The sequence below is a fragment of the Rhinolophus ferrumequinum genome, chromosome 21 (assembly GCF_004115265.2).
Source record: "Rhinolophus ferrumequinum isolate MPI-CBG mRhiFer1 chromosome 21, mRhiFer1_v1.p, whole genome shotgun sequence".
Classification (NCBI taxonomy): domain Eukaryota; kingdom Metazoa; phylum Chordata; class Mammalia; order Chiroptera; family Rhinolophidae; genus Rhinolophus; species Rhinolophus ferrumequinum.
Window position 1 is genome coordinate 14026921 of NC_046304.1, and position 21462 is coordinate 14048382.

Consider the following 21462-nt stretch of genomic DNA (forward strand, 5'->3'; position numbering starts at 1 on the left):
AGGGTCCTCAAAGAGCACACAGTCGTTGGGTGAGACGCAGCATGGGAGAACTGCAGCACTTCCCCGTCTGCACTTAGGAGTGGGCAATACCTGTCTTTGTCCCAGGTGCCTCCTCTCAGCTGGTGACTGAGCTGATGAAATCCTGATGACAAAGGGAGGGGGGGTGGTGCCAGCAACTCTGAATTTCCACTCACATAAGGAAAGCAGGGCTGTGATCAAACTAAGGTGTGATCCATTACCCACAGGCAAACCTACAATGAAAAGGCAGCTCCTTTGATGCTCCTTTGATTTTGAAAAGACTCTCAAGGATGGATCTTTGACTCTCTGGGCTGGAAGGCTCCTGAGACCTGGTTTCTCAGTCCACTCAGGCCACTAACTTGTGTGACCCTGAATAAGGGCTTTATCCTGTGTAGGCCTTAGTTTCTGCTATTTGTAAAATGGGAAAAGCTGAACAACATACCGCACAGGTCCCTGAGACACAAATATGCTGGGATGAGGTGCTAGAGCTGTTATACGGATGAAATGACAGTGACACAACATGGCAGTGGCCACATTTCCCAGCCCCAACACATTTGGGCTTCCGAGACAACTGCCTGGGTTTAAGTCCTGCTGCTGACTTGCTCTGTGCCTGTGGGTACTTAACCTCCTGAGTGTTAGCTCCTCTGTGTAAACGGAGAAATAATAGCACTTCCCAGGGGGAGAGAGGACATGCCCTTGGAGGGCTACTATCTGCTCAGCATGTGGGAGGTGATGCTCAGTACCTGAGGGGCAGGTCATGGCACAGATCGGCATGAAGCTGATGCTCTTGGCCTTAAAGAGGGTTTCTCCAACCCAGGTGAGGAAAACCCTCGCTGACAGCAAAGAATCTCCAGACCAAAGAACACTTTGACTGTAAATGGCTTGGGAACCAGGCCCAAATCCTACACTGTCTTTGTACCTTTGTGCATCGAGATACCACACAGTGAACGTCAAAGATAGGAAGGGCTCTGGGCCATTTAGGCCAATCCTCTCACTTTACCTTAAAAGGGGGAGGGGCTTTCCTGGCAGCGTCAGAACTAGAATCCAGGCCTCCTGACCCCAGGCCACCAGTGGTCTGCCCAACCCCCACTGGAAGTCCAATAAGCATTAGGAAACCAAATGTTGGTGCAGAGCGTGGAAGCAGCTCTGTATGTGGAAGGCACTGAGATGGTGAGCCCCGTACTTGGAAGATGCTCCTTCACTGTTAGCAGAATGAATGAATGAATGAATGAATGAACGAACGAGCAGTTTCCCACAGCAAAGGTCTTTCTTTGAGAGTCACTAGATGTATTCTTGAGCTGCTATGACTCAGCAGAAGGCAGCCAGCTATAAGCTGAGCTCTCTTTGGGAAAGAAAAAAAGTAGGCATATGGAAATAGTCTTGGTGAAAACTTTTAAAGAGATATGTAACCATTAAAGTAATTATAAAGATGATATAGCAACATGGAAAGCTATTTGCAGTGTATGATTAAGGAAGAAAACAATTATATGAAACTGAGCCTATGCCATGAGTACTACCATGCACAAATCATGCGGGTCTGGGAGTGGGGACTATTAAAAATGGCTTGTATTTATTGAACACTTGCTGCCACCTCTAACCTTCCCAGAGTGTCACTCTGAACTCCTCCTGCCAGAGCCGCCCACCCCACCGCTGACATGCAGTTCCCCTGGTTCCCTTCGGCCTTCCTCCAGCTTGTGAAGCAGCGATGTCCTCCCTCTGTCCCCCATGACTGCAGACAACAGCCACCTGGCCCACCTACCCCTCAAGCCCCACCACTAGACTGACTTTCTAAGAGCTGGCGGGCCGTTTGGCCCTATCCTGTCTTCATCGTTTCTCCCAGAGGAAAGCCTATTCAAGGCCGAGAGAGACACCTACAGGTGTTGGGGAAGGCGGAAGAGGCCTCCTGACCAGCGGCTGCTCCCCTCCCACCTACGCTCTGGAAGACTTGAAGAGGCTTCCTATGGGCCAGTCTAGGTCTAAGTCAGCAGTCACAGTGTTTTCAGGGGAAAAGGAATCTGGAGAGCAGAGAGAAATGTGTGCATCCCCCTCTTGTGGAATCAGGGGTCCAGCCCAACTACTGAACTGAAATGAATCTGAACTAAACTGTCTTGGACGCCTCCCCAAAGCCCCAAGTCCTGCAATATTATGGGAACGGCCTGTGCTAATACATGGAATTTCACTGTCAAAACACCACCCCAGCAGCAGCACCAGCAGTACGGAGGCTTGCACGCAAATCTCAGCTGCTGAGCAGGTTGGAAACCTGGCCAAGAGGTTGTGGCGGGCTGACTGGCAGTGCCGCCGTCCTGGAATGAGAGTTCTTCCGTACTACCTACTGTTTTATGACACTGTTTAATGAGACTCTGAATGATCCCTACTTTTAGCAGACGGCGTCGGGGCTGAGACCCCCGGCCCACTGCCCAAACTCATCCCCTTCCCGCAGCGGAATGGACTTCCTCATGTTCATACACAACACCTCATCGATGTAGATGGTGTTGTCTTTGACCTGGATCTCCTCCTGCAGCGCCAGTTGTCTGCGATTCAGCCCTTTCAGCTCCACCTGAGCTTGGGCCAATGTTTCCTTTAATCTAGGAGAAGAGAAAGAACAGAAGGGAATCGTTTATCACTCTGCATCGCTAGGTTAGGGGGGAAAAAAACGTATTGATGTGTTCAGTACAGAAGCCAAATTGATATATACTTCTCCCTCACTCCTCCTTAAGACAGAGATTTCAAATTGGTGGCCATGGGCCGGATTCACCAGACAACATGACTGCCAACATTTAAAACTGTACATTTTACCTAAACATCTGGACTTGGACTTCTTTGGAAACATTGAAACACGGGGCTCTATTTCCTGCAGGCAGCAAATGGCGGGTGTTGTTAGAAAGGAAATCCTTGACCGTTCTCTACGCGTAGAAAGGAACCCCTCAAACATTATAGATGCAAATGTGCTCATGCCCAGGCGTCACCCACCATGACACTGCCTAGGCCTGTTCACAGTCCAGGTTTAAATGGACCCCCAGTGGCGCTGCACCTACCGGCTGCCAGCCTACCTTGCAATGTTGTGGGTGATCTCATGAACCTCCTTGATCAGCCGATACTGGGGCACATCGCGACACAGCTCCACATTAGGCCGACATGTCCTGGTCTCCAGGCGTGTATGAGCCACCTTGGCAGGACCTTCTTGGTCAAGGATGGCTTTTTCAAGAACTGTAACATTTTTCTCCTGGGAAGCAATCTCTTCCATGACCTTACAAACAGGATTAGAGTAGGTGAGACCAAGTTGGGCTCCTCAAAACTCAACAGCAGACACTCTCCAGAGGTCTCTTGTGATGGTGTAAGTTAGGAAAAGGGGACCTCAGACTTCTACCCAAGCAGGGCCCCACAATGAGTCGGATCTCTCTTCCCTATGGCAGTGATTGCTGGTGGGGAAGCAACCCAACCTCCAAACCTCACAGATGGACTGGACACGACTGGTCATTGTTGCCTCATCTCCTTCCTAAATAATGTGAATCCACTGGAGAATGCCCTCAGCAAAGGCTGGAGGCTGTCCATTTACCTTTGTATCATGAGCAGAAAGCTGCCTATTTCCTTATCAATCTACCTACTAGCACCAGTTCTGCCCCTTAGAAGCCTGAGAAAAGTGTGAGCAGTTCAATCTAAGTTTCATTGGTTTCTTTGAAGATGGCTTTGTGCACAGAAAAGATTACTTAACAGTTACTTGGGGCCCAGTTACTTGGGGCCCAGATTACGGCCCAGTCGTTCAGGTGGTTGGAGCGCCGTGCTCCTAACGCCAAGATCTCCGGTTCAATTCCCACATGGGCCCCTGAGCTGCACCCTCTACAGCTAAGACTGTGAACAACAGCTCTCCCTGGAGCTGGGATGCCATGAGCTGCCGTGGGCTACCGTGTGCGGTTGTGAGCTTCCAGTGGCCAGCAAGAGCTGCCCTGAGTGGCCGACCGATGACTGGCGACGGACTGCCTCAGCCAGGGGGAGCGCAAGACTCATCATACCAGCGTGGGCCAGGGAGCTGTGTCCTACACAACTAGACTGAGAAACAATGGCTTCAATTGAAGTGGGGGGAGGGGGACAGAAGAAGGGGGGGAAAAGTTACTTGGGTTTTTAGATTAATATTTAACTAGTTTAAAATTTTATTTCTTCCTTAAGCTTAAAAAAAAAAACTACATCATGGAAAATTCCAAACATACACAAACTAGCTAGTATAATGAACCTCAAGAACTCATCATCAATTTAAGCAATGATCGACACATGGACAATCTTTTTCATCTGTAACCCCCTCTCTCCACTCCTCCCCATAAGCTTAATTATTTTAAAGCAAATCCCGGCTATTATATCACTTCAGTCTTAAATACTTGAGTATATATTTCTAAGATATGAGGACTCTGATTGTCTTTTAACCTAACTACAATACCTTTGTGTGTGTGTCTGTCTCTCTCACACACACATCCACAAAGGAATGATTCTTTAATATTATCCAATATCTAGTGTTCAAATTCCCCTGATTGTCCCATATTTTTTTGTAAGAGTTGATTTGTCAAATTAGAATCCAAATGAGGTCCACACATTGCATTTGGTTTTCCTAAGCCTTTTCTTACCATTTCTTAAGCTTTTCTTAAGTTCAGTTCACAGATATTATACTATTTTTAAATTTAGCCAATGTTAACAATAACTTTAAATTGATTTTGACTGATAGTTGCTCCCATTTCGAGCTTAATTAAAATCCTTTAAATAAAATCCTTTATTTAAAGCAGCATTTATAAATTTGACATATAACAAATATGTAGCATTTATAAATTTGATATAATACTTTGTAAAAACACTTGAGTTGTCTTAACAAACAAGGCCTTCTGAAGTTCTTAAAAGAGCTCATCAATCTAGTAAACTAGTAAAAAATGATTAATCTTAAATTCTCTTAAATATTTTAACATATTATAACCATGTCTTCAAACTTAAAATTTCAACTAAAATCATAAGACTAAATTATTTAATTACATATTGTGTTATAATTTTTAAAACAACAGGCCAAATCCTCTTAAATTCTACAAATACTTAAAATATCCAAAATACACAGATTCCTTAAAACAAAACTACTAGTACTACAGGCTAGATCAAAAATCAACAAACTGTGGCCTATGGGCCAAATCCAGTCTGCCACCTGTTTTTGTACAAACTGAAATAAGAATGTTTTTTAAATTAATAGACTTTATTTTTTAAAGCAGTTTTAAATTTACAGCAAAACTGAGCGGGAAGTATGCCTATTTTTTCATCGGGCTGTTTGTTTTCTTATTATTGAGTTTTAAGAGTTCTTTGTGTATTTTGGATAGCAATCTTTTATCAGATATGTGTTTTCGAAATATTTTCCCCCAGTCTGTGGCTTGTCTTTCTATTCTCTTTTTATATTTTTAAGTAGTTGAAAAAAGTCAAAGAAGAAGACTATTTCGTGTCATGTGAAAATTACATAAAATTCAAATTTTAGTGTCCATAAATAAAGTTTTATTGGAACACAGCCATGCTTGTTCATTTATATATGGCTACTTTTAACTCCACAGCAGCAGAGTTAAGAAGTTGCAACAGTCTGTGTATGCCATACTCTCATTGCTTTGTGTTGCTTCCAGAGTATTACAAATCCCAATGACACAGTTATAACTTGACAGGTTTCCAACTGCTACGTGTATCACCATACAGTGACATCTTACTTTATTTTTTTATGACCAGTACATATTCATCATGCTGAAACAAAAAAAGCGAGCTTCGAGCTTTGTGTATGGCACCTTTAAGGTGGAGTGAAGTGTAGATTTTGTTAATTAGATAGCAAAGCATTGTGTTTATTATGCAATGACAGTACAGCTGTGCTGGAAGAATACAGCATACGTCATTACCAGATGTCAACCATACATCACAATATTCCCAACTCACAGGAGAACAATGATCAGAAAAATTAGAAACGTAAAACAGAGTATCTCATCACTGCAGATTTTCTTCACAAAAATGAAAATAAGGCTATTATCAAAGTAAGGTTCCAAGTGGCTCATTTGTTATCCAAGCAAGGAAAGCCAATGGTGAGTTAATTAAATCATGTTTGATTGCAGCAGCTGAGGAAGTGTGTCCAGAGAATATAAATTTGTTTAAGACTATTAGTCTTTCTGCAAGAATAGTTGCTTGAAGAATTAAGGACATTGGGAACAGCATCAATAGTCAGTTAAAAAACAAGGCACACGATTTTGGATGGTTTTTCTCTTGCTCTTCATGATTTGGCAGGTGTTCTGATGCTGCTCAATTGTTTATTCAAGGAGTCAGTGCTGCATTTGAAGTGACTAAAGAATCAGCCTCTATGAATGGTTCCATGAAATAACTACAGGTGAGGATATTTTCAAAAAGTTGAGAAAACACTGATTCAATGCAAACTGAAGTAGAATCTGCTAAGAAGTGTTATAGCTGATGATGGTACAAATATATGTGGAGCAGAAAAAGGCTTGGTTGAACATATTTACAGAGCTTGTGGAAATGTAAGCTATTTAAAGCCTCTGGTTATTCATAGTATTATTCATCAGAAACTACTTTGCAGAAAATATTGGGATCATGTGTTATTGAATCAATAGCATCAACAGTGAACTTCATTAGCTCTCACGGATTTGACAATTGTCAATTCTGTGAATTTTTGTCAGAAATAGAAGATGAATATCCTGACGTGCCTAGTACTCAGCAATTCAATGGTTTAGCAGTGGCAACATTTTCTTGTGATTTATTTTTAGCTCATAGCCAAGACTGAAATTTTTCTGAACAAGAACTACCACCCTCGACCACTGTTATCAAACACTGAACAGCTTTGGAAGTTAACTTCTGCTGCAGACTTAATACTATTTCTTAATGAATCCAACCTAAATTCACAAGGTAAGACAGCACTTAAACGCAAAGCAGTCAAGTCATTTCAACAACTAACGTAGTTTGAATTACAAATAATATCAAGATGCTTTATACACTTCCTGTGCTGTCAAAAGTTAAAACAAGAAGTAAGACCTCCATTCCCACACAGATTTGTAGTAGCAGATATATTTCCCAAGTTCCAGCAGTGGGTTTTTGTTTGTTTTCTGATATCAAAGCAAGTGCAAAGGAAATTTTCATATATCAAAATCCACTTAACTGAACAATTGAAAAGCTTCTACATATGTTCCAACTGGAAGTGACTAATCTGAAATGCAACGACGTGCTAAAAGGCCAATATCAGGAGAAGAATCTAATAGAATTCTATAAATGCCTTCCAAGCGATAAATATGTTCAATTATCATATGCTAGTAGATTGCTATCAGTTCTTGGCAGTACCTATCTGAATTAAAAGACATTTTCAAAGATGAAATATATAAAATCTCATTACAGATCAGCATTCACAGATCAAAATTTGCAATAGATTTTAATGGGAAATACTATCACACAATGACCTTTAATTACATTCTAGCTTGCCCTGCTCTTTGCATAAATAAATCTGGTCTGACAACTAGACTCTGAGTTTCAGGAGGGCAGGGTATGAATACAACCGGAGGACCAGGCTTTGGGAGTCGAGCAGGCCTGGGCTCTAGTCCCAGGCTGACAGCAATGCACCTTGTCACCTGGATCCTTCTGCTCTCCACATCTCACTTTCACCATCAGTAAAATCAAGGGTTGGGTTTCTGTTCCCATGTTACAGGTGAGACACGAGGCTCAGAGAGCTTGAGGGATCTGCGTGAGGCACTCAGCTTGTCTGTCACTAGACCGGATTTGGGTCCACATTATCTTCAGTCCAAATCCCGCACTTGTTCTACTAGACTTGACTTCTCAGTGTCGCTGAGTTTAGCCTGTGGGATGGTCACATACACTCAGGATCCAGGGGTCTCTGCAGGTGAGGGAAGTGTACTGAAGCAGGGTCGTGTGGGCTCTCGTAGTTAAATATTCAGGAACTTTGCCAGACCATTGTTAAATGGGTAGCTTGAAATCAACCGTGGTGGAAGTATTTACACGTGTACCCTGAAAATCTGCACGTTCTACAAAACAGGGCCTTTTTTTCCTGAGAGCCAGTTTATCGGCACACCACTGGTAAATAGGAGAGACTACCAGCCAGAAGCCCGAAGTCACAGCTGGGTTTAGAGAAACTGGTTGCATTCAACTCATGGAACTTCAGAATCATAAATAAGATCTGAAACCATATAGTACATCTCCATATTTCACAGAAGGAGAAACTGAGGCCCAGAGTGAGAAGATGCCTTGTGCTTTGCAACAATGAGTGACAAAGGAGGCCCCCAAAACCCAAAGCCTGCTGCCAAGATGGAGAGATGTCAATGACCCTTGCTCCCAAGATCACAAGTGCAGAAGACCAGCGGCCTGGTGCTGAGGATGTTCCAGGTTTCCATGGTGAAACCTAAGTATGTTCTTCCATGTTCCCTGCAGGGAGCTCACCTTGGACAGATGAATGGCCAGCTTGTCCCTGGCATCCTTGGTCTCCTTCAGCCCATTCTTGAATGCTGTGTCCACCACGTCGCATTGCTTGCGCAGGTCGTTGGCCGTCTGGGACAGGACTCGGTCTACCAGGGCCTTCAGCGTCAGGGAGTTGTTCCTCTGCTTGTCAGCCTTCTCCACGTTGGTGTTGGAGAAGTCTAACCAGTCCTCCAGACTCACAGAGCTGAAACAGAACCCATGCCTTCATTCACAGCATATTTGGACTGGGAAGGGGGGGTGGGGAGGGGACAAGCTCCTGGAAGTCCACTGGAACCTAAGCCTACCTCCACCACCAGAAGCACCTAGAATGTTTCCCCACTGCCAGGCAGAGCGAACAGTGGTCTGTCAGTGGCAACAGCTGTCACTTTGGGGAAACCTGCTTTGTGCCAGGCACTGGACTAGCACTATACAGATGTTATCTCTTTTAATCCACACAATGGCCTAACGAGCTAACTTTTATAACCCCCATTTTACAGAGGAGGAAAGCTGAGGCTCAGAAAGTTGGAGTAACTTATTCAAGATCACACAGATAAGGACAATTTGAGCATCAAAATAAGTAATAGTAGTAACAGATTATAACACAATGAATAAGATGGGAAACACTGAGTCCATATTGATATAAACCAGTAAGTGAATAAATTGCTAGTTTAACAAGGAACTGTTTTATGTAACAACACTGATCAATCTCAATGTTGATTGGAAAAACACTGATACACGCACAAAATAGATAGTATATGATGCTACTTAATAAGCATAAAAGCAGGCAAACCAAACCTATTAGAAGTCAGGAATGTGGTTACCTTTGGAAAGGAAAGGCAGAAAATTGATCAAGAGAGAAAATTGATCAAGAGGGTGGGGGTTTCTGTGGTGGTGGTAATGTTTCATTTCTCGACCAGGTTGGTGGTTCCACAGGGACTGGTCACTGTGATTAGTGTCACCTAATTAGATAGCCCTCAATGACCCCTGCCTCCTGATATTCACACATTTGTATAAGCCTCCCCCTTGAGTTGTGGGAGGAACTCATGGACCCATTTCTCACTAATAAAAGTGATGAGGTGTCATTTCTGTGATTAGGTTAAAAAGAGATCCCGGCCTTAGTTTTGGGTGCACTGTCCCTCCTGCTTCCTCTTGGCTCACTCACTGGGGGGGAAGCCAGCTGCCACGTCCTGAGACAGCCCCAGGGAAAGTCTCACATGGCAGGGCCTGCCATAGCTACATGGGTCTGAAGTGGACCGCCACCCCTACCCAGTCGAGCCTTCAGATAAGACCACAGCCCAGGAAACAGCTTGACTACAGCCTCCTGAGACGTGAGCCGGGGGCACTAGTTCAGCAGGGCCTGGGTTTCTGACCCACAGAAACTATGAGACAATACATGTTTATCATTTTAAGCTAAGTTTGGGGATAACTTGTTATACCGCAAAAGATAACTAATACAATGATAATTCATTAAACTGTAAGCTTATTATTATTGGTGTATTTTTCTACATGTATGTTTTACCTCAAAAAAGAAGGCTTAAAAGTTAGAATGAGTTAGGTCTGTGATGGAATGTTAATTGAAACTATAAGTTAGACATTGCAGGAAAGGTACATAGTATAACCCCATTTTTGTCAACAAAACAAAATTTGTGTGTGTGTGCGAGTGTATACCTACGTTTGTATGAACATACAAATAACACTGGCTATTTCAAGGGGTAATAATGTAAAGGGGTAGATAGAGGGAAATTATTAACTTGTCCTTTATACATTTTTAGATTCTTTTCCTTATTAAAGACACAAATAGGTAAAAGAATAAAATTTAAATGTTTAAAGATTTTTATATCAGACATTCTTAAAGTGGGGCCTAACCTGGAACCTCTGGCCCTTCTCAGAGTGGTCACCACTCAGCACCTGCCACTGTCCCAAGCCTGCCTCCTCCTATCTCCGGCCTGCTGTCCGGATGATGTGCTAGGTCCTGCCTGCCTGGCTGAGAAGCACTGCGACATTACACAGCAGGGAGGAAGACAGCATGGCCAGGCCACCACTCACTTTGGTTCAACCCTCACGACGTTCTCAGAATATCTGATGTTTGGTGAGTTGTTATTGAGTGAGAAACAGATATCATCAATGGTCAGGGCCACAAACTTGTCCTTCAAGTCCTTTTCAAGATTGTACTTTGCAGAGCGGTTCAGCCTGAAGCGAGAAGGTGAAGGTGTCTCTCTCTGGAATGCCCAGGCGGCACCTACAGTTTCTCGGGAGACCCTGGAAAATGAAGCTAAAGCTAGGTCCAGTACAGGATGGCGGCACTCCCTCCCCCACCTTCCATCACCATCTCCTACCTCCCCCTTCCTACTATATATATATATATATATATATATATATATATATATATATATATACACACACACATATATATATATACACACACCATTAGATGCTTGGTGACAAATTAAAGTAACCAAGCCTGGACTTCAATATCCTTCCTCCAACTGTGACATTTTCTGATGTCACCAATGTGGCATACTCTATGAGAGAGATCAGCCCTGCGGGGGGTGGGGGGGCAAACCGGCTCCAGCGCCCTCCAGTTTATAATCACGGGTGAAATCCGGACATCGCCACCCACCACCAGAGGGGGACTGTCCTGTATGGGAGGCTGTCCAGGACTCAGGCTGAGTGTTCCCAGGCCACCTCCAGGCATGGAAAGCGCTCGTAGGCGTATTAAACCCCATTCTTTCCGTGCCATGGAGCCCAGGCTTTGTGGGCACTGCCTTTTCTAGATACGCTCAGTGGAGACGCGGAGGGTGGACCCGCACAGCAAGACCTGATCTGCTCGGTCGTCTCCTCCAGGCTGCGGGTCAGCAGGGCCATCACCCCCCGGATGATCTCAGCTTCCTTGATCAGCTCCTGCTCCACTTCATCATGCACCAGGTCAATGCCAACTCGCTTCTCCCTGACCAGAGAGAGGCAGCAGGTCAATGCAACGTGCAGAGGGAGGCAACTCAGTATTTGCTAACATCTGACATTTGAAGCCATCTGGACAACTAGTTTGAGTAGCACCCAATCCGCCTGGATGACGTGGCCGGGGGGTGTATGCTAACGGGTGTCTTTGAGCCTGAAAGAATCCAAAAACGCAACGAAGAAAAATGGATCGGTGACTGGTCACTTGCTCTGAATGAAAAATGCCAGGTAGACATTTCCCCCTTAATTTGGCCATCAGTTCTGAAGCCTTTTCCTTCTTACCGATTTACTGGAAACATTTCTTTAGGCTTAAGATTTCAAAACATAGGTTTACCTTCCTTGACTCTAGTTCCATTTTTTGACAAGGATTTGACTCCAGAAAGATGCTTTATGATAATAATACTGATCTTGATGCCAACATTAGTATCACCCCCACTACTGAGCTCTTAGGAGGTGTCGGGCACTGTGCTGAGCTTTGCATACGAAGGGTCTCACTTCATTAGCCCTTTACAAGTACAGGTGAGGAAACTGAGTTTCAGAGAGGTTTAGCCCAATGTCACAGAACTGGGCATTCCACATGCTTTTAACCACTGTGCTGTTACTCCCCAAATTGACGAGTCACTGCCTGATATTTTGTTCTTTCCTACTCTGCGTGATAATGCCTGGGAGGAAGGCTCCACCACTCACCAGCTGTGTGGCCTCAGGCACGTTGTATAATTTTTCTGTGCCTTGCTTTCCTCTTCTGTGAAATAGGGATAATTGGTACTTCACAGGGCCGTGGCAAGGAACTGATGAGATATAAAAGCAGGCAGCACCATACCAGGCACGTAGCAGCATGTCCTCAATCGATTTAGCAACATCTACATTCGAATCATCCTTAGGTGTAGACTTCAGCTAATTGGATGTTGGGCTCTTGGATCACCTCTACTTCCCTTTGCTCCCCACACTCTCGAAATCTGGCTGCCTGGGAGATTGCTGCCTGGTTGCTGCAGAGGGCCCTGGCTAAGCTCATGGAAGGAACAGGGCTTTGCAGGAAGAGAGAACAGTGTGGCCAGAGCCATGGTGCATTTGGGGAAATGTAAGGAGCTCGGCACACCTAAGCACCTCCCACTGTTGGCGATGAGGTACGGGCCCGGAGAGGTCACTGGAGCTCCCGTCGTGATGAGCCTTGTTTGCCAGGCTAAGAAGTCTGAACTGCATCTTGAAGGAATTGGGGTATGGGGTTGTAATTTAAATGAGTTTTAAAAATGTGCATTGGGAAAAGTTCACTCAACAGCCAGTGTGGATGATGGACTGGATTGGAGCGGGCTATGCTGGTAGCAAGAAGACCTGTTAGGGCACACCAGCGAGGCCTGCAACAGGGAACAGGTCTGGAAATCATTAGCATGACCCCAGAGAAGAGAGAGTCATCCTACTCCTAGGACTTCTAGGAAAGAAATTATAATAACGTGTATGTTTGCACAGTGCTCTTGGACAAAGTGCTCCCATATGCCTCTGTGTATTGGAGCAGACTTCTCGTCCTCTAGTAACTATAGTACCTGCTCTGCCCGCCCAAAATAAAGGCTACCATTTATTTCTCGGGTTTCTATTGGTGTGGTCATGTGACTAAGTTCTGGTCAATAGGATAGAAGTAGAAATGGGGAATGCCAAACCCTAATTATTCCTGCTTGCTGGAATGTAGACATAATGGCTGGAGCTCTAGCTGCCATCTTGAATCACGAGGTAACCTTAGGAGTAAAAGCCATGTGCCATGGAGCAACAAGATAGAAAAGGCCTGCGACCCTGACACTGTGGCACACCATGCCAAGCTTGAACTAGCTCCAGATTCCTTAAATGTGAGAGAGGAAGAAACTGTCTTATTTAAGGGCAGTGTTATTTTGCGGTTTTCTGATGACCCACTGCCAAACCTAGTCCTAACTTATATTTAAGTTAATTAGTCAAGAGCAGAGTTTAGACATAAACCCAGTCCAGTGCTCCTTGCACTGCCCAGCAGCACCCTCATGCCGAGATAATTTCAGGCTCTAAAGGAGCACATGCTCATTTGCCCCATCTAGCCCACCACCGAGCACAGGCAGCTTCTACCACCCAGCATTTCATTTCTCACAACAGATGATTCATTGGAGGAAACTTCCCTCCTACCTATATTCCAGACACGTCTGAGTGATGTGCAAGGGCTCTTTCAAGCTCTCCAGGGCTTTCTCCAATCTGGTCTGATATGTGAGTAGATCTTCAGTCACATACACAAGCTGCTCAAGTTTGTCATCTAACTCCTTCTTCCAGAACTTGACTTCCTCAAGTCTCTGTTCTGAAGCACACAGAGAAGTTCACCAGGGTTAATCTACTCCCACTTGAGCCAACTTTTGCATTAGAAACCTGAAGACTATTGCTAAATACCTGAGATATGTTCTTCGTTTCTTAGAGCTGTGCTACTTGGGCATCTTTTCATCTTTATAAACATTTATTAACAAGAAGGGAGGGAGGGTGGTATATTTCTTCTTACTTTCAACACCAAATTAATCCAAAGATCATTCTACACTTGTTGTCTTCAATGCCTGAACCATGCAGTATACTATGATAAATTTCTTTTCTTGTACAACTTCTTGTTTTTGGAGGGATTAATAATTGTATTTTTGCTTTACTTTCTACATATTTATTACTAATTTTTCTTCATACTTTCTGATAGAGCTGCAGTAGTGCCCCCTTATCAGCAGTTTCACTTTCCACAGTTTCAGTTACCCGCAGTCAACTGCAGTCCAAAAATATTAAATGGAAAATTCCAGAAACAAACAACTCATAGGTTTTAAATTACGCACAGTTCTGAGTAGCATGATGACATCTTGTACCATCCTGCTCCATCCCACCTGGGACGAGTCATGCCTTTGCCCAGCATATCCATACTATATACACTACCTGATGGTTAGTCACTTAGAAGCCATCTTGGCTATCACTAAGTAGCCGTCTGGGTTACCAGATCCACTGTCATGGTATCCCAGTGCTTGTGTTCAAGTAATCCTTATTTTACTTAATAATGGTAATAATAGGCCTAATAGTAGCGGTGCTGGCAATTCAGATATGCCAAAGAGAAGCCATATATGCTTTCTTTAAGTGAAAAGGTATGTATGTTTAGGAAAAAACATAGTGTGTTTTTGCATAGGGTTGGGTACTATCCATAGTTTCAGGCATCTACTGGTTGTCTTACAATGTATCTCCCACAAATAAGGGGGGGTTAGTGTATAAATATCCTCTCAATATATTCAAACCCATCAAGTAGTCTATTGTTTCTGTTTCCTGGATTTCCTTTCCTCCTCTTTCTTGGTATACTCCTTCAATGTGCTGAAGCACATCCTTCAGGAACCTCCTAAGAAATGGATGCATGTGAAATAAAATGCCTTGCAAGTCTGTAAATGCCTTTATTCTGCCCTCATCAGTCAGTTATATTTGACTGTGTATAGATTAATAGGTTACAAACAATTTTCATTTAGAATTTTGATGGCATTGTTTCATTTCCTTCTTGTTCCCAGCATTTCTGTTGAGAGGTCTGATGCCATTCTGATTCCTGATTCTTTGTATAATCTGTCACCTAAAAAGCTTTTAGGAATTTCTTCCCTATTTTCCTAGTGTCCTAAAATTTCATACTGGCCTCAACTTTATTTAATTATTATGCCAGACACGAGGCATGCCCTTTTAATCTGAAAACCTAGATCCTTTCCTTCTAGGCAATTTTCTTGTATTCTCTCATGGATGATTTCCTGTCCTCCATTTTCTCTGTCCTCTTTCTGGAACTCCTGTTAAATATGTAGCCTCCCAAATGGATCCTCTAATTTTCTTATCATTTCTCTCCTGTGACCTATGTAACTCTCTCTCTCTCTCTCTCTCTCTCTCTCTCTCTCTCTCTCTCTCTCTCTCTCTCTCTCTCTCTCTCTTTTTAATTCCTGGAGATTCTTCAATTTTATCTTTCAACTCTTCTGATTTTTAAAAATGTTCTGCTCTCATATTTTTAATTTCCAAGAACACTTTCTTGTTCTCTGAATGTTCTTTTTTAAAACTCCTCCTCTTGTTCCATGGATATAATATCTTCTCTAAGTTTTCTGAGGATCTTATAGTGTATTTTTCTCTTTTGCTCTGCACACTGGCGGTTTCTTGAGTTTCTGTGTGTGTGTGTGTGTGTGTGTGTGTGTGTGTGTGTGTGTGTGTGTGTGTGTGTTTCTTTGTTTTGGTATCTTTCCTGTTACAGGCTTTCCTCAAATGTTTGGTGATTTCATCTGAGTACATTTAAGAATAAAATGTTATGTCGTTAACTGGAAGTTCTGTCTGCTGGGACAGGGATTGTCAACCAGAACGCTTTATTGTCTAGAGAGATCAGGCAGGGCCCAGGCATTTCATTGGAGAATCCCCAAATGTTATTATCTATAGATTGTTCCTTTCAACTAGTTACTTTCTCCATAGAGAAATCTTCCAATTTCCTTTCTGAGGGTATAAGCCTGGTGACCAGCATCCTGGGAACCTGGAGCTTGAAGAGTTACTGTTCAGTGAGTAGACTCTCATTGAATTCTTTAGCCTTTAGCCTTCTGTTGGGGGAGGGAGAGACAGATTGGAGTTAGTGGCTCTTTATAAAGACTTTCAACCTATCTTGTTTCCAGCTCTATTCCGAGGTGATAGGATGCTTCCAATTTTAAGCATTTCAAGGTTTCTGCAGCCTGAATTTGTAACGTGAATTGTCTAGCTTCTTACTGTCCTCTACCTACCCAGGCTTTTTGCAGTCCGTAAGTGTGTTACCACTTGACCTTTTGCTTTCTAGTTTCCAAAATCTTGTCTTCGTTATTTGTCTAATATTGCTACCCCTTCTTGCTCTCTCTCCCTGTCTCTCTGTCTCTCTCTCACATCCTTGAGGCATACTTTCATTAATGCTTTACTACTACTTTGTTGGAATTTTGAAAGGAATGGAAGATAAATACACGTGTTCCATCCACCATGGAAACTGAATTCTCCCCACTCACACTTTGTAATTGACTCCACCCTCACCTTGCATCCTCCACTACCCTACTGGACCTGCTATCTAAAACGTCACCGGTAATCTTCAATTCGCCAGTTCAAATGTGTTTCTGTTCAGCTCTCAGCCTCCTTGAGATTTGTCCAACCACTATTGTCGATGAGCACATGGATAGTTTCTAGTTTGGTGCTATTACAAAAGAACTGCTTTGCAGCATATACCTTTGGTAAACATATGTAAGAATCTTATTGGGTATATACCTAAACGTGGAACATTTAGGTCAAAGTGTACGCATATGTTCAGCTTCAGTAGATACTGCCAAAGCTTTCCAGAATGGTTACACTTCCAATGTTCACAGCATAAATTTTCCAATTTACATTTCCTCCAGTAGGGTATGAGAGTTCTGGTTGCTCCACATCTTCTCTGATACTTGTTATTTTTCTTTTTCCTTATTTTCTCCCCCTCTTATTTAAAAACTTCTCCCCCTCTTCCTCCTCCTTCTCCCCCTTCTTTTTCATTTTAGCTATTCTGGTGAGTGTGTAATGGCATCTGAACTGTGATTTTAATTTGTATATCCCTGATGACGAATGAAATTAAAGCACCTCTCCATATGCTCATTAACTGTTTAGATTTCCTCACTTGTAAGGTATCTGTTAAGTTTATTGCCCATTTTTCTATTGAGTTGTCTGCCTTTTTTGTCCCTATTTTTAAAAGTTCTTACATATGATCTGGATATAAATCCTTTGTCAGTTATGTATATTATAAATATTTTGTATACATATAATATGAATATATATAATATGAATATACTCTGTGGGTTGCCTTTTCAGTCTCTTAATGGAGTCTTTTGATAAACAAGATTCTTCATTTTAATGTAGTCTAATTTATTATTTTTTCTTTTATGATTAGTTACTTTGTGTCCTGCTTAAGAATAAGAAATCTTTGCCTTCTTCAAGTCATAAAGATGTCATTCATCAAAAGTTTTATTGTTTCACCTTTCCCATTTAGATATGCACTCCATGTAGGTTTAATTTTATATATATACACCGGGGGTGCCAAAAATGTATACACATGACTTGTATTCATCTTTTGTTATCGGTATATATTGAATATTACAATTTTAATACAGTTTTTACCTTTCTTAAAATACGTATACATTTTTTTGGCACCCTGTGTGTGTGTGTGTGTGTGTGTGTGTGTGTGTGTGTGTGTGTGTCTAAAATCTACAGAATGAAGTAGGGGTTAGGGGTCAGAATATAATTTTTTCCAATTGACCAATTTATTGGAGAGGCTACCCTTTTTCTGCTATACTGCAATACTATTTTTGTCATAAATCAAATGAATGTACATGTGTGGGTTTGTTTCTGGACTATCTATTATGTTCCATTGGTCAATCTGTTTATCCTTGCCTAAATCTCACTGTCCTAATTATTACAGCTTTATAATGGGTCTTAGAATCTACAGTAAAATTTTTTGTCTTCCAGCTTTGTTCTTCTTCAAGATATCCATGTCCATTCTTGACCCTTTGCATTTCCATATGAATTTTAGAAGCAGTTTGTCAATTTTATCAAAAAAAAAAGAAACCTGCTGAGATTTTCATTGGTATTGATTTGAATCTACAGATTAATTTGAGAATTGTCATCTTTAAAATATTGAATCTTCCAATCCATAAACTGATATATCTCTGCACTTATTTAGATTTTCTTTAACTTCTTTGAATAATGGTTTGTAGTTTTCAGTGTAGACCTCTTGCACATCTTTTGTTAGGTTAGTTCCTAGATATCTGATGTTTTATGATGCCATGTTAAATAGCTGATATTTTTAATCAGTTAATGAATCAATGAAGTTAAGTTTCAGACCTTGAAAACTTTATTCTCATGCCTAGTGAAACACAATCATTGTGAAAAATGAATGGTGCATCCTTATTCTAACACCTACCTATGTGCACAATTATTTAGAACAGGCCTGCCTATAGGCTGATATCAGGGGCAAAAGATCAACCCATCAGGATATGCCTAATATCTAAGTAACATTACTGATCTGAAGAAGCTTTGGTTTATTGGAGGTTGAAAAACTAGCCACCCTTAGACCAAGTTTTACTCTCATGTGTTTTTGTTTATTCTGCCCAATGTTATAAACACATTAAATCAGTTGCCAACATTTAAAAAATGTATAAAATTTCAGCTTTCCAGATTTCCTTTTTAAAAAATCAGACAATCTGGCAACATCAGGCCCATAGTTTTCTTGGAAAAAACAGATTGAAATTGAGTAGCCGCTACCTCCTTAGATGGAGCACATTCTCCAGGTTGCCACCCTCCCCACCATTCCGTATTATATTAGGGGTCTTATTCAACCCCCTATGTTACCTGCCCAACCGTTATAGACACTTGAGTTTGTGACCTCTGGTTTATCACTTTTTGGCATTTGGGGAGTTTTGTTTGTTTCATTTTATGTTTATTTTTGTTTCGTTTATTTAAGGGCACTGCCCTTTAAGTGCTGTTTTTAAGAATGGAATTGTCAAGAGAAAATTACTCTTCCTTTAAGAATCAGCCCAAGGAAGTCTTTCCCAATTCTACTTTTGCACCTGTCTGATTATATTCCAATTATTAATGTTTGTATTTTTCTCCTCCTCAAGCCAGGAGCCCCTAAAAAGTACTGACTCCGATCATTCCTTGTGATATCCCCAGTACTTAGCCTATAGATGCTCTTAGATGTTCAATAAATGTGTATCAAATCAACAAATGAATGAATCATAGATGATAAGATGGCTGAAAGTCAGACTGCGTTACTATGTCTCTATCTTAGTGCAGTGAACTTACACAGAACCTAGAGAATACACATTTTCTCTAATATTTCAAGATACTACATTGCTACTTCTGAACATGAAGTGCAAATGACAGCATAGCTAAACCTGAACAGCTTCATCCAGACATGTTCACAAGTACACCAAGGGCTTTATCTTACCTAGTTTCTTGTTCACATCACTTTGAGACTTTCTTGTGGTCTTTTCAATTTCATCCACAAGCCTCTGGCTTTCTGCCACCAGGCGTTCAGACCGGGACCTTTCGGCCTCCGCTCTGTGGTACTGGTCCTTATTAGCAATGTGCCACTCCAAGGGCAGGAACTTGGGTGGAGCTTGTAGTAGTTTGGCCATTTGAGGTTTCCAAAGTCCTGATCAAAGGCAGACTTCTTTTAGATTAACTGAAAGCAATTTGTCCTCTTTTAAATGTCAACTTTTTCCCATGATATACACATATCAAAAAGTGCATATATCATAACCTGTACACAGAATGAACATATCCGTGCAGCCAGCACGCAGAGCAAGAAATAAGCATTACCAGCACCTCATGCCTCTTTCCAGTCACTATTCTCCACCCCCCTCCCCACAGGGTAACCACTATCCTGACTTTTAACACTATCGTTTTGCTGTGTTTGAACTTAATTTAAATGGAATCATACAGTATGTACTCTTTTGTATCTGACTTCTTTCACTCAACATATGTTGCTAAGATTCATCCGTATTGTTCATATAGTTGTAGTTTGTTCATTCTCGTTGCTGTGTAGTATAGTATTGTATAAATATACCAAAATTTATCTGTCTTTTTTTATTGTTTATGGATATTTGGGTTGTTTCCAGTTTGGAGTTATCATGAGAATGTTATGAAGATTCCCATACGTGTCTTTTGGTGGACACATGCATGCCTTTTTATTGACTCATTAGAATTGCTGTGCTATAGGGTAGTGTTCAATTTTAGTAGACATTGCCAAAGAGATGAACCCAGACATGTTTTCATAAAAAAATGAGAAAGTATGATATCTGTACACTGCGAACTGAGTATTGAGCCTATTCAGCAGATAAAAGAATCTAAAAAATTCCCAGGACAAAGCAAAGGAGAGAACAGGAAGGGGAACACATGAGAAGGCAGCAGGCAGAGGCCTGCAGCAACAGAAAGACTAAAATTTCTCCACCTCATCTGCGCACCTCTGATTTCATTTTGAAAACTGCCTTCCTCAAGCCTAAAATCTGCCCCACACAGACATCTGAGCGCCTGCCCTTAGGGGCGTCTGGATCTCTGAAGCCCTTCAAACATACAAGAATGGAACCTAGTCAGATCTTGGCTGAGCACCCCAGGCCACCCAGCCTCCTCAGGCAACATGGAGTCTCCCGATTTCTTCTTAGTCCAGTCTCTCCTATAGCCTCTACCAAGTTTGGCTGAGCGTGGGGCTCAAAATTTAACCCAAAACTCTGGATAAGACTCTGGAGTAGCCTCCAGAGAAATCAAAATTAGGGCTAAATTAGGTCGAAATTAGACGTAATCCCAACGGGCACAAGGCTTTGAGTAGGTCTGAGGGCTGCAGTTAAGGATTAATGGGGTGGGGCCAAGGGTGTACTTACCTCAGCGCCTCGAAGAACAACTACACCAACTTGGAGCCTCTTAACCCCAACTAGAACTCCGGACTCTTGTAGAACAGGTAAACTGAGCAGTCTCCATGGCAACCGGTGACGCGTCACCTGGGCAAAGGGGGCGGAGTCAGCCGCGAAGCAGCTGCCGGAAGGCTCTGCGCAGGCGCGAATTCTGCGGTCCCCAAAGCGTGACACAGGGGTGTGGCCTGGGAGAGGTTGCCCAGATGCTCAGCCAGCTCACCTATCACAAAGACGCGGACACCAATCAAGAGACAGCGGCCAAAAGCCCAAGCTGGGGCTCAGGAGACCTGCGTCTAGCCCTGGCCGGGCCGTGGGCTGGGTTTCCTCAGGTCACGCTGCTCCCTCCCACCGGGTCTCGGACTCTCCAGGTATACAGTAGGATTGGGCTGGACGAAGCCTTCAGGCCCTCGCAGCCGCAGGCTGGCCCAGACTACTAAACCACAGACCCGGAGCTGCAGGGAGAGATACGAGCGATTCCTGAGATTGTCGCGCGGGGAAGGAGAAAGGAGGAAGAGGTGAGAGGAGTCACCTAGACCCAGGGCCCAAGCCTGGCTCCTAGGCGTTCAGCCGTCTCCAACCCCGGGGTTGAGGGGGGCCTGACCCAGAGCTA

The 21462-nt window shown here is 42.8% G+C and overlaps 1 protein-coding gene across 2 annotated transcripts; it reads right to left on the reverse strand.

Annotated features, from left to right (window-relative positions):
- Positions 1-1388: 1388 nt before the first annotated feature.
- On the reverse strand, positions 1389-20949 carry TEKT1 (tektin 1). Of its 2 annotated transcripts, none has more exons than XM_033089178.1 (8): positions 20823-20949; positions 19391-19597; positions 13576-13741; positions 11300-11428; positions 10528-10740; positions 8464-8686; positions 3069-3265; positions 1389-2603 (listed from the first exon to the last, which is right to left on the reverse strand). In XM_033089178.1, exons 2-8 carry the CDS (start codon positions 19578-19580, stop codon positions 2396-2398), a joined length of 1326 nt encoding a protein of 441 aa, XP_032945069.1. In that variant the 5' UTR covers positions 19581-19597; positions 20823-20949; the 3' UTR covers positions 1389-2395. The 2 variants fall into 2 exon arrangements, with proteins under 2 accessions (XP_032945069.1, XP_032945070.1); XM_033089179.1 differs by having other exon boundaries at positions 2349-2603; positions 10528-10671.
- Between the last annotated feature and the right edge of the window lie 513 nt (positions 20950-21462).